General features: G+C 38.1%; 1 protein-coding gene across 4 annotated transcripts in view; it reads left to right on the plus strand.

Moving 5' to 3' along the window:
• Nucleotides 1-19137, plus strand: part of NR1H4 (nuclear receptor subfamily 1 group H member 4) — a 69148-nt gene that overhangs the window by 43281 nt on the left and 6730 nt on the right. For 2 of the 4 annotated variants that reach the window (XM_067697673.1, XM_067697671.1), the window contains 5 exons: nt 4427-4579; nt 6536-6669; nt 8168-8266; nt 8592-8691; nt 13540-13686. In XM_067697673.1, the coding sequence (XP_067553774.1) occupies nt 4427-4579; nt 6536-6669; nt 8168-8266; nt 8592-8691; nt 13540-13686 (633 nt within the window). The remainder of the gene's footprint in view (nt 1-4426; nt 4580-6535; nt 6670-8167; nt 8267-8591; nt 8692-13539; nt 13687-19137) is intronic. The other 2 variants (XM_067697674.1, XM_067697672.1) reach the window with 1 other exon arrangement.

Genomic DNA, 19137 nt, shown 5'->3' on the forward strand with positions numbered 1-19137 from the left:
GGCAGCTCTTCTGTCTAGTTTGTGCTACTTTGCAGTTTTCTACCAGTGAGACAGAGGTGGAGCAGACATCTGGAGTGGGGAGGGAGAACAGGATGTTTCTGAAGAAGCTTTGGAGATAGGGATGAAACTGTGGAGCACTTCACCTGCAAAATGGGATTTGGGGAGATTCATGTCAAAAGACAATTTTTAAGAATGTAATCTCCTAACTAGAAGGACAGCATAATATAGTGGTTAAGAGCATAGAGTACGGAACTGAGCCTATCAGCGTTCAAATCTGAGCTCTACCATTTACTATCTGTAGGACCTTGAGCAAATGACTTAATTTCTGTGTAACTCGGTCTCCTTACCTATAAGAGAGAGATAAGACTAGGTCTACCTCATAGGATTGTTATTAGTGTTAAGTGAAACGCCATAGGCAAAGTGTTTAAAAGTGCCTGCTACAGAATAAGTCCTGTACAAGTCGGTGGTGGAGTCCTTTTTATTCTATGGTCTGCTGAGGCAGAACTAAAAGCTGACTTTCTTTAGGCCGTATTGGATGTTAACATAACTAATTCCTCAGTCCTATGTGTCTGTTGCTGTTTAAAAAGTCAGGAGACCCTTAGAGGTTGAAACATCAACCAACATCTTATTGATTTCAAAGTAATGTGTGGCCTACTGTCAGTCCCTGGAGTCCAGTATGTGCATGTGTGTCTGTGTGGGCATGTATGTATGAGTTGGGAGTAGGGTATGGTATGGGTTCTATCTGTATAAAGAAGCAGAAAAGCAGGATGTCCAATATTCTGCGTAACTGAGGGATCCATTTTACCATCCTATAGCTTATTCGCCTGCCACCCCAGGAAGCCCCCTAGCGCTACACACTCCGCTGAGGGCAATGCCAGCCCTGTCTATTCATCTTCGTTTACCGGGGAGCCTCTGTTCCTCAGTGAATTTCCTTTCCATTCATTTTCATAAGACTTTTCTGATGTGGGCATTGTTGAATATGCACAAGAGAGAGGCAGAGGTATGTGTACGGATTGATTTGCATAAGTATAAATACAGTAGATGTAGCCTTATTTAAATGATAGAATGATAACATTGTGTTGCCACCTCAGAGTGAAAGCTAATTAATTCAGCTATTGAGATGATAATGATTCCTTTCTCAGTTAATACCAGAGCAAAAAAACCCTGCAGAATTGTCCTAGCACTGTTCCTTTGACTCATCCTGGAATAAGGAATTTTATTTCAATTCATTATTGAGCTATCAATATCTATCATGGTTTTAGAGGGAATTGTGCCTGGGAGGGGCTGAAAATTAGTGGGAAGATTGACTCAAGTAAGCTAAAGTGGTCATTGAGATCAATCATTTGGTATCAGGAAAAAGTTCTTTTTTTCTTTTCTTTTCTTTCTTTCTTTTTTTGTCTGTAGTTTCTTTTGAATTGCACGATGTGGTGTTTGCACTCCCAATATCAACACTGATCTGAAGCACAGTCTTTTTTTAGACTCTATGTGGTTGGATTTGACATTTAGGAAAATGGTAATACCATTCCTACTGAAAGTTATACCAGCTCACAAATTCAAAAGCAAGTCTATGACTTTTTTAACCTTGACATCTCTAACTTTTTCTTCAGCTTGTTTTCATATTGAGTTAGTTATCAAGTCCTGAATGTTCCTCTGTTTCCTGCCCCCCCACTCCCCGCCCCATATAGGTCAGGCATCAGTCACCCTCTGGCCATAACAGCCTCTTGCCTCCAGTCTCCGATCTCCCTGTCCCACCTTTCTTGACCTTGCCCCAAGGAGTCTTCCCAACACGCAGGTTAGGTTAGACCCTCCCCTGCCAAAACCCTTTAAAGGCTTCTCTCTCTCTCTACTTGATATCAACTTCTTTGCTTGGAATTCAACGGCATTTAACCATATTCTGTCCCACTACATGCCCTCATCCAGCTCCCACTAATTCTCCCCACACTCTACCCTCCCATCAAGATGGATTATCTACCCTTCCTTGGAATTTCCATAACTCCGTGCACTTGCTCATTTCCCAGACTGTCCTTCCTCCCTCAAAGTCCATGTTTCAAAATCCTACTTATTCTCTGAGGTCCAGCTCAAATTCTACTTCCTTCATGAGGTCTTCTGTGATTCCCCCTACTTGGAATTAATCAGGGCCATTCCCAGCCCATATAATGCCTTTTCCTCGAGACACTAGACTTTTAGCTGATGGGAAATTGTCATATTATACTTATTTTACTAGGACAATTTTTATTGCCTTCTGCTTGGAAAATTATCATAACAAATGTGCAAATCTCCAAGTCTGTGATGGAATTGCTGCCTCCCTTTAATGTGGCACGTCCTTCACAAGCATTTAGTGTGGCCATGAAATGATCACTTTTTCATCTACCTTCCAATAATGTATTACTTAATTGGCTATCCTGTCACTCTGCATTTTTATTGTGTTGTGATTTTACTGCTTTGTCTTCCCCCTAAGTTGGAAGCTCTGAGGGACAAGGAATGTTTTCTTCATCTTGGTATCTCCCTTGCATTCTCTGATGCAGCTTTCAGATAGTAGGTATTTAAGATTAAGTTATTCTACTCTCTTGTGATGCAAGGGGGGCAATTATAACATAGTGGTTAAGAGCGTGGGCTTTGGTGCATGACTGCCTGGATTCAAATCTTTTTAGTCCAATTATTAACCATGTTATCATGGCCAAAATACTTAACCTCTCTGTACTGTTTTTTCCATCTGTAACATGGGGACACATAATATTATCTTCATCATAAAATTGATATGGAGATTAAATAACTAAATGCAGGTGAAGTGGTTAGAACAACAGAGAGTGGGTGCTTAGTAAATGTCAGCTATTATTCCAACAGGCTGCTAAAATAGGAAGGACACTGCTGTCTCAATCTTGGCAAAGGCGTGAAGACAATAGATGCTACATTCCAAAGTGAGCCCATCTTGCAGTGGGTAGTTAAGAACTAGTTAAATACCTCGCTTACTCTGAGGGTATGAAGTGAGCAGGAGTTGGAAGTTAGAGAGTGATCTTTAAAGCTTTTGGAACATGTGATTAGTGTGCTAGGAATCCCACATTCCCATTGCAAAGGGGTGGGGTGGGGTGTGGCTGTCTGCCCCTGGGGGCCACCGCTGGAAAGTATGGGACTTTTGTGAGAATTAGAAAAAGGTGTCCCCCTTCTCCAGATAAAATCTGTACACTAAGGAGGCCCTGCTGCCCCAGGCCCAATGGAAGGGTCTTCAACAGGATCACTCAAGGAGATTGACATGTATTCCCTGCAGCTGAGGGACACTGAAGATTGGCGTCTGACTTTCACCTGAGAAGTTGAAAGGGCAAGAGGGTGGGCGGCTGACTGCTCATAGGTAGGTGGAAGCAATTTTCTCTGAGTTTGTTGGAGCAGAGAAAACTGGCATGGGGTTGAGTCCATGGAGTGGAGGGACGTCAGAAGAAAGAGGATGCAGGTGAATTGCCGAATTCCAAGAGGCTGAAGAATGAGATGCAAGCCATGGGCTAGAAGAGAGACATATTTGCCCTCAACAAGGAACTGCAGAGGAAAGTATCCCAGTGATGGGAGGAGTTCTCAAAAGAACCCAAACCAAGGGAGAAAGAGTCAGTTTCCAAAACTTGCTAGATACCAACCAGCTTCTAACAACACCAGGCAAGTAAGCTCTTTCCTGTCACTTCTTCCCCTGCCTCCCCCAGCCCAATCCTTATTCACCACTCCACCTCGACTCCAGAAGTGTCAGGAACCGTGGTCATCCAGGTCTATGGGTGGAGGAGGAAGAGGAGAAGCAGAAAGGAGGCCAGTCAGTCCCCTCCCCACCTCCAGGCACCTGAACTGTAGCGGCTGTAGCTGTGGCTGCATGCTCTCCGGGGAGATGTTTATTTTAAAGCAAGGTTGGCATGTTTATTATTATACCAAGCTGCGTATATTAAGTACTGAATTGAAACCTCAGTGCTCACTTCCGAGTCTGACCTGTGTATCCAGAACTGATCATTCAGTCAGCCTCTCTGCCTCAGCACAGCCCAGGAACACGGAATTTCGCTAGTTTGGTTGTTTGCCTCTCTTTGTTCTCAACCAACCTGTAAACTGTAAGAGGGCAGTGATAACTTATTCACCCCTGTACCACCAGCACCTAGAGCTCATTAGTACATAATGGTCTCCCAGTAAAGATACACTAATGAAAGTAATCTATCTTTTAAAACAAACCAAGATTTTTCCAAAGAGAGGCTATAATTCAAACGTGTCTTTATTTTTGAGAAATAAATCATTAACAACAGCAGCCATCTGGACCGTGCAGCACAGCCAAAAGTACATTTGTCACCGATATGGTCAAGGATGGCCTGGGTGCCCCACAGGGGTTCATGAGAAAAATGCTGTGGCATCTCTCAATCCAGGTGTGTTGTTTGGAGCCTCTTACTTCTTTCTGTTTCTTCCCCAGGTTTCTTCAGGAGAAGCATTACCAAAAATGCCGTGTACAAGTGTAAAAACGGGGGCAACTGTGTGATGGACATGTACATGCGAAGGAAGTGCCAAGAGTGTCGACTAAGGAAATGCAAAGAGATGGGAATGTTGGCTGAATGTATGTATACAGGTATTCGCAACAAGCAATTAAATTCCACTAAAAATCTCTTAAGGAGGCAGATGTCAGGTAACTCACATGATTGGAATTGTACGTCACATATTAAAGCAGAGACTTACTAAGCCGTCTAAGTTCTTGAAAAGGGTAATGAACCACTGAAATTGTCGAAACTGTCATTTAAAGAGCATCTTATGCACCTGAAAGAAACAGCTGTGTTTTGGTGTCCATTGTTGCCATGAATTATACGTGAAGTGAAATGGCATTAACATACAGTCAAAGTAACATGTTTTAATAAGCTACAAAGAATGACAGTCTAAATGTTTCCTCCAAATATGATTTAATATCCTTCTTATTTATTGTTTAATCAGCATAAAAATTCACAGTTGTGGGAAAAATTAAGAATGTTCTATAAGGTGTAACTGCCTCTGAATTGTCTAAATAGAGTTTTAAACCTAGTCATTTTATTAAGACTCCTTTTTCTCTTAGTGCAGCTTTGAACCAATTTGTATAGGTTTACACAGGAAATTACTCCGAGTTTTAATATAATTCTGTCCTTCAATCAGATAAAGAGACACTGTATTAACTGCTGGCTTTGTGAGAAACCATAATCTTCATCAAAATTTGGAATGCATGCTCGTACATAACATATTAATTTTTCATTCTGCAAATTCTACAGACCACTCAGATTCTGAGATATGTCCTATTCCTGCTCAAAACACAAATAAACAAACAAACATCACCAAGGGGATGATAACACTCAGAGAGGGAATGCCACATGAAATAAAAGCCTTTGGAAGGTGACTCCAGTTCTATTGTTCCCCAACTGCAGGCAACTGGGATGGACCCAAAGAAATAACGCGTGCAGGAGGGGGGTAAAAATAGGTCAGTGTAAATAATCCAGCTCTGGATGGATGAAAATTTTATAGTGCCCGATCACAATCTCTTCTTAGCGTATATGAAACAAGAGACTGCGGTAGGGGCTGTGGCTGGAATCCAGTCTTGCAGTGGAAACACTTACTTCGATCCTGGGTGGTTCATGTTCCTCATCACTTAAATATGAACCTGTTCCAGCAAAGTCCTGAGGACATTTTTCATGACTCTACCTACAAGAGTCTATAATGTTATTTGTGAAAACACAAACTTATCTAGTAACAGATATAAGAGCTTTTGTATGATCCTATAAAGTAAATGCCCTGGACAAAGAAACTCTTGGAACTTCATTTCGTTAACATTGAGAGAATAAGGAAGTTAAATAGGAACATGGGAGGTTGTTCTTCATTATTTTACTAGTTCTGTTTAAGTGTAAATTTATGGTGATATTGTATGATTATTCAAAAGAAAATTTCAAAGTCCCCTGGAGATATTTTCATCTGTAACTATATTCTTAATAATTTATACAGTTCTGAAAATTAACAGGACTTTAAAATTTTTCCCTAAAGGATGTTGACATCATTTTCCTCAACACATTTACTTTTGTGTTTAATGTGAAATTGGATCTACTTCTTACAGTACAGTTATGTAAACATCGATGGAAAACAATATTAATCCTATGTTTTGAAACACTAGCTTTCAAGGCCCCCTAGGCCAGGAAGAGGGTGAGTGTCATTCACCTTTTTTATTGAGTACCTTACATTTGTACAATGCTCTGGTGTTACAAATTCTTTGCAGAAAGCTCATTTTAAAAAATGACCAAAAAAAAAAAAAAAAAAAAATGACCTAATGATATTTAATCTACAGATAACTCTGTGGGTTAAATATTATTCTCATTTTACCAAGGAAGAAACTCAGGCTCACAGGAGATACATTTCTTGTTCAAGACCAAGTCTTAAACTGTCAGTAGGGCCAGAATTAGCTCTGTGCTAAATGGCGAAGGAGACCTTTTGAGCTGACCACACCTCAGCTGCCTTGGGACCACAAACCCAACAGGACTTTCCTTGGATGGCGAAGACTCTCTGTTTATGTTTTCAGGCTTGTTAACTGACATTCAGTGTAAATCTAAAAGACTGAGGAAAAACGTGAAGCAGCACGCAGATCAGACCATTAATGAAGACGGTGAAGGACGTGACTTGCGGCAAGTGACCTCGACAACTAAGTCATGCAGGGTAATGACGGGCCAGCGTGTCCACCATAGCCGGCGGCCACTGAGCTTCTAGGATGTTGTGACTTGGGCGGGGAGCTTTCACACCAGGGCCACAGCCACAAGCAGAATTTCATTTCAAGTGTGCATCAAGAGCTTTTTAGTCAAGAGAGTAATACATGCTTCCATGTAAAAATTCAAAGGATAGCAGTTACGTAAACAAGGATGAAGTAAAATCAGTGAAATTTCTCCATCTCCCTGATCCTATTCTCCTCCTGCTTCCCAGAGGTAACCGGTGGGAATGGTTCGGGCTTTAAAACGAGTGTCGATGACATTTCTTCCCCTGTCAGTGAGAAGGGAGGCTGAGACTGGAAAGGATGTGGACTCAATAGGGGTCTGTGGATTAGTCCTTATCGAGGGGTAAAACAGGGTGAATACACATCTGTGGGTCAATAGAGAAAGGCCCTTCTCCCTGAGGTCACAAATTACTCAAGAAATCCTTTGCGTGACTCAGGACAAAATAGAGGAACAGCATCTTGGATGCTTAGCCAAACATGCTGTGATAGTTCACAGAACATTTGGAGGAATTTTAATTTGCCATTAGTTGCAAAACCTATAATCCATGATTGATTAAGTCACACTCTTCTCAATATTTATTATACTACTGACAAAGAAAATTTCACCCAAGTTTAGTTTTGCAAATATGTTATTTTGTGTTCATTTCAGAAAAAATAATCTTATGTAAAAAGTACAGTTGACCTTTGAACAACTTGGGGGGGTATTTAGGGATGTCCACCCTCGGGCAGTCGAAAATCCACATATAATTTCACAGTCTGGCCCTCCCGTAACCTCAGTTCTGCCCCTGTGAATTCAACCAACCACAGATTCTGTAGTGCAGTAGAACATGTGTAGTAAAAGAAATCTGTGTATAAGTGGACCCATGCAGTTCAAACCTTGTGTTGTTCAAGGGTCAGCTGTATTACTTTGTCATAGTGCTTCACCAATAACACTTTGGTAAAGGAAGCAACAAGTCGACACTATTATTCACACTCATCAAAAGATGCTAATCAGGGGGAAAGAGGTGTTTGTGGACTGAATTGTCCAGATGGATGACTTACTACTTTGGGGGTTGGCAACAGTTCTGTAAAGGGCCAGATGTTTTAGGCCTGGCCACATGGTCTCTATGAGAACTACTCAACTCTGCTATGGTAGTAGGCTTGATAGGCTTCATATCCTGCTTATTATTTATTCACAAGAAATACATGAAAGGAATATTTTGTTATCCCTGTTTCATAGATAGGAAAATTACCCACTTGGGACAAATTTAGTGAAATGTGATGTGGCTTGCCCAAGGAACTAGAGAAAGCAATTACACATTATAACAGAGTGCATGCACAGTTTCTGCCAGATTTAGGGCTTTTTTCAACAATTTCTGCTAGTGGTTTACTCCAGATGAGAGTACACATGGGAAACATGCCTTATAACCAGCTTCCCTGACACCTTTCATTTTTTTGCCAGTGTAGGAGAAAACTGAACTCACCCCAGATCAACAGAATCTTCTTCATTATATTATGGATTCATACAGCAAGCAGAGGATGCCTCAGGAAATAACAAATAAAATTGTATGTACAATATCTGAGGATACATGGGTTTAAAGTTAATATTTTCTGGGGCTTTTACTACCTTGGGGGTCAAATTTATATATGAATATGTTAGTTAAAATGATTAGGGCTTAGAGTTTAAGTTGTACATTTAAACTTTTTGCAGCATTAAACGAAGAGTAAGAAGTCTCATACCTAGCTTGGTAATAGTAATTGTTCTCCAAGGATCTGAAAAATTTGAGCTGGGTCTTAAAATTTATTACCTAAATATGGTTCTATAGTGTAACAATATTATATTGATTTCTCCTTCTATCTACTTATCATTTGCTTTTTTCTTAAAATTTAGTTAAAAGAAGAATTCAGTGCAGAAGAAAATTTTCTCATTTTAACTGAAATGGCTACCAGTCATGTACAGATTCTCGTAGAATTCACAAAAAAACTTCCAGGTATTTTTACATGTAGTTACTTTTCTACTACACTACAATATTCTACAATATTCTTGTGACATTGAGAGGCAGGTCTGTTCATCGTAAAAAGGGAATAATGCCACATCTGCTTTATAACTTTTTATTTATTTACTTATTTTTAAAATTCTATTTGTTTAATTTTTGGCTGCGTTGGGTCTTCGTTACCGTGCGCGGGCTTTCTCTAGCTGTGGTGGTCCTGGGCTACTCTTCCGTGCGGTGCACGGGCTTCTCATTGCAGTGGCTTCTTTTGTTACGGAGCAAGGGCTCTAGGCACGTGGGCTTCAGTAGTTGTGGTTCGCGGGCTCAGTAGTTGTGGCGCACAGGTTTAGTTGCTCCGTGGCATGTGGGATCTTCCCGGACCAGGAACCCTTGAACCTGTGTCCCCTGCATTGGCAGGCAGATTCTTAACCACTGTGCCACCAGGGAAGTCCCCCACATCTGCTTTAAATTAATGTGTCTAATTACTATAGACAAGAAATATTAGAGCCAGATGGGATATTTTAAATTATAATAATTCTTCAAATTGATAGATTAAAAAATTGAGACTTTCCAAAGTTGTCATTCATTTATTCATTTAATAAGCATTTTTTGAAATGTACTCTATGCTAAATACCTAGCAATTACCATCAAGGAGAGAGATTAAAGGCTAAAATTTTAAAGAACCCCAGAAAACCATGTATACAAAGTGCTGTTGAACAGAGAGAAAATGATTCCTAATTGTATCTGAGAAAGACAGGGAGGATTCAGAAAGAATTATATTTGAGTGTAAAAGAAAAAATGGTTTTTCCCGGTGGTATGAAAGAGAAGGGGCATTCCAAGTCGAGAGATCTGCTTGTGAAAAGGTAATGAGGCATGAACAAGAATAGGATTATTAGAAATGGAAGAGAAGATTCAGTGTAGCTATAGAATAATGTCTGTGGTGGGCTCCTTGGCTAGACATAAGGCAAGTTGGTACCAGACTGATAAGGATGCCCTGGATGGTAAGAAGTTTTTGGTGGCTTTTTTTTTTTCTTTTTGAGAGGAACATAATGAGATTTGTGTTATAGATATATGGCTTTATTGGGTTTGTGTAAGATGGATTTGAATGAGGACGGACTGCAGGCAGGGAGGATCAGTTAGTATGCTACTGCACCAGTCCAGGTAGAGGGCTTGAAATAAAGCAATAGCAGTGAGAGAGAGAAGAGGAAACAAAATGAAGAGAGACTCAAAGATTGGTAGGGCTTGATGAACAAGTGTATGAATGGGATGAGGGAGAGGGACTTATCCATAGTCATTTAGATGGTGCCAGTACAGAATGTGGAATTCAAGGTTCTTGTCTCCCAGTGCCACTCCTCCCCCATTCTTTCAGCCACATTATCAACGCTCTATAAGCCAATAGGTTTAAGTTGTTTCAGTGTTTTTAAAATATTTTAGTACATTAGAATCCATGGTCTAGTAGAGTATAATAAATATCTTGCATAGCAGCATAACACTGTAATATTAAATTACAGAAGGTGACTTCTGATGTAGGATTTTAATTAGACAGTTTAATTTGCTTTCTTTTGTCAGCATTATGCTATTATTTTATTAAATGTGTCATGGATAGACATAAGCTTATATAAAAGTCATAAGATGTGGGGAGAAAGTTCTTGTTATCATTGAAACATTAATATTCTCTCATTTATTTATTAACAATGAAAGAGAAACTTAATTGTTATATGCTAATTTGGCTGAAGGCAATCATGATTAAAAAAAGATTACATGAGAGTGATAACTGTGGGGAGAGAACTGGGAAAGGGAGAATATGATGTTCTTGGTTGTTTATGGGAAAAGGTTTTTCAGTTCAAATGGTCAGTTGGTATTGAATCAGGAAATAATTGAAGGCGAAAAAGTATCTTATTCATAAGAAGGTAACTTATCTGAAAGCAATGGCAATATCTTACACACTTCTTCATTTCCAGTGCCTAACCTATTTCCTGAGGGAGAGAAAGAGTGCAATTAATGCATGTTTAACGAGCAAAGTAGAAGGAAAAAAATTTAAATGCAGCAGGAAATAAAAGGCAAGAAAACCTTGAGAAAGAAAAAAAATGTCTTTTAACAATAATTATAGAAATGACAACATTATTATATATAGTGATAATAGTGATATATAATACCAATAGGAAAGGGTGTTTTGTGAAAGACCCAGCTGAGTCACTCCTTTCAGCAGTTCATTGAGCATAACCTGTGCCAGGCACTGTCCAGGGTGCTGGAGACTCAGCATGGCTCCTACCCTCAAAGGAGCTCTTAGGTTCTCTAAGGTAGTGACTTTTTGAAGAGTCATAAAAAAAGACTCAAGTTCTCAGAACAGGGGAAGGTTATTCATTATCAACAGGAAAAGAGATGGTCAATGCAGAGCTGATACTTAGAGAAGATGTTCTGCTGCTCTCATTGATCAGGCATTTGTGACACTGAGGTGAAAATGAGACTTAGGACTGATTTAAGTTTCTAGGTTATATTTTAGGAAGAGAAACAAATGGGCATACCTTCTAAGAGAGTGATTCAGAATCTTGGGTAGAGGGAGACAGGGAGTATAGATTGAAAAAGCCTGTTCTTTACTCTCACAATCTGATTTTACACTTGGGGAAAAATGCAAATTATAGAAAGGGACTTAAATATTTGCTTATCAACATAGGGGTTGAATTTAGAAGATCAATGGACTTTGATAAAAAGTCCTACCAGATACTGCTGAACTGAATGAATAAGCATTTTCAGAACTCTAATGAAAAACTGATGAATTCATAAAAGTGCTAACAAAAGATCAAGATAAAAAATTAATTACATGGGACTGACTGAACTGATGAGGATGATTATAATTTTTGTGACTTTCTGTTTGAATTAAAAAAAAAAAAAAAGTCCTACCGGAGACCTTTCCAAACATCCTTAAAATCATGCCTCAGAGAGCTGGACCATCTCGGAAGGCAGGCTCAGCAGGCAGGAAAAGAAGGACATTTTCACCCCATTTTTAAAGTTTTGTATACAAAAACTCCAAATAGATTGGTACCCATTGTAAGTAATTCAATCATGCAATTCAAACAATGCAGAAATTTATGGACCAGAAAGTTAAAGTCCCCTTCACAGCCATCCGTATCATCTTTATTATAGGCAACTATTGACAGAAGTCTGGTTTGATTTCTTTCATATATTTTAATCTATACACACATACACATACATAGATTGTTGTTTTTAAACATGTAAGTGAGATTATATAGTACATATTTGTTTTGGGGTATCGTTCTTTCTTTAACATCTTCCCATATATGTATACCAGCCTCATGCTTTTAACAGTTGCATAGTATTCCATTGTAATAATAATAGTTAACATTATTTAAGTATTTGCTGTATGTCAAGAACCGTACTAAGCATTTAATATGATTGCCTCATTAATACTTCTGCCAATCCTAAGGGGTGGGTGCTTTTATAATCCCTATTTTGGAGGTGAGGAAACTGAGACACTAAGAGATTGAGTACGTTTCCCAAGACCACAAAGATAGTAAGTGTCAGAGACAGAATTTTCTTCTAGGCAATCTGATTTTAGAGACCTTATTTTATACTGCCCTCCTATGGATCTACCATAATTTATTTAAGTAATCACCATGAATGGACTCCTGCTATGTTTTCAGTTCTTCAATTCATTCATTTATTCATTGAGCAAGTATTTTTGAATGCCTACCATCAAGGTAGTGACTTTTAATCCTTAGCATTACTCTCTTCTCTAAACTCCATTGTTATTTAATTCTTGGATACCTATTATATGCCAGGCACTTGGGATACAGAAGTGAATAAAACAGGCAAAGTCTCTGTCCCCAAGAAGTTTATACTCCAGGAGAGGTGGCAGATAATTAACAAATAAGCAAATAAACTTATAATATCATGTCAGGCAGTAGTAAGTTTTATGAATGAAAATAAAGCAGGTAGGGACTAGTGAGTGCTGGGGAGTGCTATTTTAGGTAGGGTCACCTTGAAGCAGAGCCTGCATACAATGAGGGAGTGGGGCATGGGGATAGCTGGGGAAGAGCATACACCCTGAGGCAAAATCAGACTTGTGTGTTCACCACAGAGCCAGAGGTCTGTGTGGCTGGAGCACAATAACTGAGGAGGAGGTGATGAAGGAGAAAGTGAGGTCAGAGAGGCCACTGGGGACTATAGCATATAAGCCTGCATAAGGACTTTGGATTTTCTGGGCAGTGTTACATTTCTTCAGGTCATCAGTTTTTTCCTATATGTCTCTGATTTTCCCTACCCCACATGTGCAGTGCTGAGCTCAGAGCAGATACCTCAGCATGGCCCTGATTGGTTTTTTGGCAGGCGGGGTGGAATGCTACCCATTCTTCACATTGATTAAAGACTCAACGAGTTGGCCAAATATTCATTTAAACTCTGAATACATGTAAAATGTTTTCTGGCCTGTGGATGCTTCCATTCTGCAGAGTTGACCCTCTCTGACCCTCTCTGATGTGACAAGATATGACTAAAATAATGGCTCAAAGAGAATCTACTTTATCTCCAATATTTCATCTGAATCAGCCTGTCTCTTCCATAGTATATAAGTGTACATATTTGGTATGGACTTGATATCCTCTTTAGTCTGGACTTGTTAAATAAATCCTGCTCGATGAAGATAAAAGTCAGCTTCTATTTGGGGGAGTACAATAGATACTTATTGACTCAGTTTAGCTGTTCAATCTTAAAACAATTACAAAATCACTTTATGGAAAGGTTTTATCAATGGGGATGATGGTGATGATGAAATATTGTTATACAACATTCACAATTTTTGATACTGATTTGATTATCATCTTCACTCAGGGTTTCAGACATTGGACCATGAAGATCAGATTGCTTTGCTGAAAGGGTCTGCAGTTGAAGCTATGTTTCTCCGTTCAGCTGAGATTTTCAGTAAGAAACTTCCAGCTGGACATGCTGACCTATTGGAAGAGAGAATTCGAAAGAGCGGTAAGTAATTTGGCTAATGGTAAAAAGTCTATTCCTGCAAGTAAGAATTTGTACATCCCATGAAGGCAGGCCTCTTGCCTATCTTATGCAGTTATATGCCCACTGTGACTAGCAATGGCACTAAAAATGACACTGTCTTATGCAGTTATATGACCATTGTGACTAGCATAGAGAACGATACTAAAAAGAATAGATGAGAATTTAGTGACTTGGTTCAAAAATTCTTGTTGTAATAGCAAAATACCAAAAATATTTTGCTATTTTGAAGGACCAAAGGAGAAATTTTTTAAAGATTGGAATATTAGTCTGATTTTTAAAATAGCCTAAAGGAGCTGGGATTATTCAGTCTAGAAAAAGGTTCATTTATTCAAAATCTTCAGGTATGAATGACTATGTATCAAACTATTATCCATCTCGATGCAAAGCAAAATAAGAAATAATACTAATAGCAATACTTACACATAATTTATTAGGTTTCAGACACTGTTCTGAATACTTTATATGTATTAGTTCATCAAATCCCCATAAAAATCCTATAAGTTCTGGTATTATTCCCATTTTATAGATGAGAAGACTGAGACAGAGCGTGGTTAAATAACTTTTCCAGAGGCAGACATGAAGCCTGACTTCAGAAGCCATGTATATTAACCACTATACTCTACTGCCTCTCAAGAGATAAAAATGAAATAATGAATGAATAACACAATTTAACTTATTATGGAGGAATACTGTGACAGGGAGGGTATGGAGATGACAATGTATGGTCTTTGTCCTCCAGGAACTCACAGACTAGTGGGGAAGGTGTACAAGCAAGTGATTCTAAATCAATGTGCAGTGTAATAGGGATTATAAGGAATGTGTATATAAAATGAAGCGTAAAGATGTGCCTGCCTTCCTGTGAATCTACTTGGTGAGTCACAAAAGGCATACAAAGTTGACGATTGAACCATGGAACTTGTCAAGAACAAGTTAAGAACTTGTCAAGCCACAAAAGTCTGAGAAAGGCATTCCAAGAGATATAGCCATTATAACATAATAATATAGAAATTGCAGTTACAAAGATGTGGAGAAATGAGAGAGCATCTGTGTATAGGACTCACAAATACCTTGATATTGCTGGAAAATAATATTTGTGGAGCTGAAAATGTAGTGAGTACTAGATTATTAAAGATGGCAAATACCACAAAAGGAGCTTTAGTTCTTATATAATGAGGATTCTTGGTAATATTCTGAGCAACTATGATACGACCATAGCAGTACTGTGGAAGACCTTTCTAGTAGTAATTTGAAGGAAGGTTTGGAGGAATTGAGACAAGAGGCACGTCTCTATAAAGAGACCAATGCAATAACTAGGTGAGAACACATGAGGGTCTTGCAGGTTAAAAATATGTAGTGATCAAAAAGAAAAAACCTTGCTTGAGAACATAAGTTTCAGAACTTGTGATACTGCAAGTTTCAGATGAGTTCAAGAATGAAGTTTTCCAGAACACAATCTGTATGAATAAAATGCATGCCTCCAGCTCATAATAAGATACTTTACCCAAACATCAACCACATATTGTGACAATAAAAACCATCCAAAGTTACATGCTGCTTCGTATTTTATTATCTATAATGATGCTTCCATTTATTAATATTTATGAATTTGCTTCTCCCAGTGGACTTTCAGAACATTGCCTCTTCCCCACACCACAGAAAAACCTGATCTTGCAAGATGACCTTTCAGAATAACTTTTTATTTTTATATAACACATTCTTATTTCTACTGTACATTTAATTCCAGAATAACATAACATTTCAAAGTTACCCTGTTTAAGCCTATAGAACTCTTTAAAGAACATCATGTGAAATTTCTTTTCTTGTTCTTCAAATTCATACTCTTTTGTTTGCTTTTTTCAAATCCCATCATATATACAAAGATACTGTCTCCTGAGGCACATTTACTTAGTGAGGGTTACAGGGTTTATTTATATTAATTGAGGCTTCAGAACACATATCTGATACAACCGGTGGCTGAGTTGTCTCTACATAATTCTAGTGCATCAATTCCTTTATTCCTAATGTGGTATTATGCAAAATTCATTTATAAGCTGGAAGTTTTAATAAATATAGGAATAATCATATGAAAACATAAAATATGATAGAACTGGAAAGGGCTTTCTAACACTGAATGAGTTTACATTTTAGCATTAAGGAAGTTAGCAATAACTTCTCACAGACTTAACAGAACAACTTGTTCTATGTTCACTTCAAATACAAATAACCTCTGAAATTTATAGGATTTTTCGGCCTTTTTTGATTCCCCGCAACAGACATGAGTGAAATATTCAATTCAGTAAGTGTTTATCAGGATGAAAGTATACCTTGTGATCTTACAATGGTTTGCTTTTACATGCATCATCTCCTTAGTATTTCCAATGGCCCCTAAATGTGAGTGCTGTGTTCCTATTTTATAGATGGGGAAACAGGCTTAGATAGGCTAGGTGACCTGCCCAAGGTCATACAGCTAATCAGTAGACTACCAGGAGGTGAACACAGGTGTTCTACTCAAAGCCCAGTACCATTTCTGCACATTGCACCTGTCACTCGCTAAGATACAATATTTGCCCAACTGTCAGCTGGTAGGGAATATTAAGACCCAGTAAGACATGGTTCCTGCCTTTTGGTTGAGTGAGAAAGCATAAGCAGCAGCTAGTAATTTGAAATTGCTTTTAAGCAAATGATAAAATGAATAAAGACAATGAGGTCAGAGGAAGGAGAGATGCTTATAAGAGTGATGAAGTTGTAGTAGATAGTAAAATATACTGTACATAGTATATTGTGCTTATTTTTTCTGCTCTTTAAATATATATGATTTTGCTGCTTTAACCTTGGCAACTTGTGCAAGATGAAAACAATAAGAACTAAATTCTCTGATGAAGCCCATATAAGCTGATTATCAGTTCACAGACAGTCTTGGAAAGAAAGGTTGGAAATGTACAGAAACAAATGACAATATTTATGAGAAAGTTTAATTTAAGAATTAGAATTCTTACCAACTCTCATGTTGCTTTTTAAAGTTGTCACACAGTAATTTTGGCATGGACAAATTTGGGAGTCAAATTATAGGAAGAAACCTCTTCAAAGTAAAAGAGATTATTAAATTAATAAAAGCGTCAGTATTTCCATTGCCCCTCAGCAGTATTCCCCAAGCCTTCTGTACTTGCACAGTTTAGGACATTATGTATTTATTTATGTATCTGCCTTCTCCATTAATCTGTAAACTGTTTGACGACTATTCCCAGCACCATCACAGTGCCTGGCACAGATGAGGCACACAAAAATTGGTGAATTTGGTTGAGATGAATCTGAAACTTGACAGTCCAAATCCTGGCAACTCTTAAGCATCGTCATCCTAAGATAAATTTTAGCCAGTAGTACTACTGGAAAGTATGTTATTTATTAAATATCTTAAATATTTTACATTGAAAGCAGTTATTTTTTGAATTGCTAATGTGACGGCAGCTTTTTACTCAAGGCCAACTGTATGGTACAAATGACTCACTGAGTGGAGGTTAGCAATTGAAACAGAGGCCAAGGTCCAATCTCTTAGCACCAAGAGAATGTTTCCATTGTCTGAGTGGCATCCTTTCCCCTAGCACATCTCACAGCTATGTAACCTTCATTGCTAGGCACAAACAAAACATAACATTGCCTAATTTAACAAGCATTTATTAATCTCCTACTCTGTCTCCAGCAGGACCCTAGTTACTAAGGATACAGAGAGGAATAAGAAACATCTTTATTGGTTAGGCAGTCTGCCAGGCATTGGGAATACCGCAGTTGACTCCTGCTCTCATAAACTGTATATGGTATTTCACACTCTAATGGGAGGGAGAGATATGAATTGTGAGAGGTGCAATAGAATTGAACATAGAGAAGGGAGCAACTAATTCTGCTTCACCGTGACAGGTAAAGCTCCACAGAGATAGCAAAATTTGAACTTGGCCCTGAAACATGGGTAGGGTATCCTAGCCGAACAAGGATGCCTTGTATATGTGCACTTGTGTATAATACACACACATACACACCTTGGCTTTATTTTTGTCCCCAATGAAAATAACTTAAAAGAGCATAGTGTTAATTCTATCACATGGTTATTCTCTCAGGGAATATTTCTTATCACTGGACAATTAATTTATCAATCACAGACCTCTTTTTTTTTTTTAAGGCAAACAAGAAACAGGAGCAAAAACAATGTTTTTTTACAACTGAACATTTCCATGGTAGTCTTTGTGATTAAGTTAGAAAATAGCCCCCTCTTGTGACCAAAAATCAACTAATTGGACTTGAGTAAGTTTCAGAAAGGAGGAGTCAACAGGAAAACAGGAAAAGACTGCCCCTTCAGGACGATGCTATTGTTACATTTCTTATGTTAGAAATTGCTGGCTCATAAACACTTAAAACACCCTTTGTTTATGTTGGTGTGATTAATTCTGATTATTGACTCTAATTCCAAAAGCAGGTTTATATTTTATCTATCCTGTAGGAAAAAATTTTTTAAACTCTTCTATTATTTATTTTCTACATTTTCTCTATATTCACTGTTGTTCTTTACAAGGTGCACAAAACAAACAGTTGTAATAAACATTTTAACCTGTTTTTGGTTTTTTTTCCAAAAATTATCAGTTGCAATTAGATAGCTAATGGAGGTATCATCTTTGGAGGGTGAGAGAGGATTTAGAAAAACAAATAAGATAGAAAATTAGGTAGTCAAAGATGATTTCATAAATATTTTCAAATCTGTTGCCTTTAATCTTATCTCCAAACCCTTATATACTATTTAAAATAATGACACAGTCGTGAATTATTATTTTAGGTAACCACAATTAACGGGTGTAATACCCAACTATTGAAGACTGACATCTTTTGAAGATGAAAAAGAATAGCTGTATTAACAAATACAGATCTTAGCTTAGCTTTAATACTTAGAAAAATACTAGGGCAAATCACTGATCAGCCAATTTGTATTCATCCCTAGCAAACTGCAGAATGCAAAAACAAAACAAAAACAAAAATGTAGCTTTGTAAACACAAAAGTACATGAGCTTAATCGAAGGTTAAGATGGAACTAATGTGTTGACCCAATTCTCCTGAATAACAACATTAATAGTTCTTTTTATGATTATTTGCTCTAACATTTATTGAGGGTTTACTATGAGCCAGGCTTGGTGCTAAGAACTCTACATATATTATCTCATATAATACTATTGATATAACTCACATTTCACAGATGAGGAAACTGAGGCTTAAAGAGTTTAAGTAATGTGCCCGAGATCAAGTCATAGGTCAGCTTTTAAACTCAGGCTTACTACCTCTTAACCACTATGTTTGTTGGAAACCGGGACTAGTAGTCCCAGCCTCGCATACTCCAACCCTCTGCATTTTAAGTTGTATCTAGTTTGGTCATGG

The sequence above is a fragment of the Pseudorca crassidens genome, chromosome 11 (assembly GCF_039906515.1).
Source record: "Pseudorca crassidens isolate mPseCra1 chromosome 11, mPseCra1.hap1, whole genome shotgun sequence".
In the NCBI taxonomy this organism is placed as follows: domain Eukaryota; kingdom Metazoa; phylum Chordata; class Mammalia; order Artiodactyla; family Delphinidae; genus Pseudorca; species Pseudorca crassidens.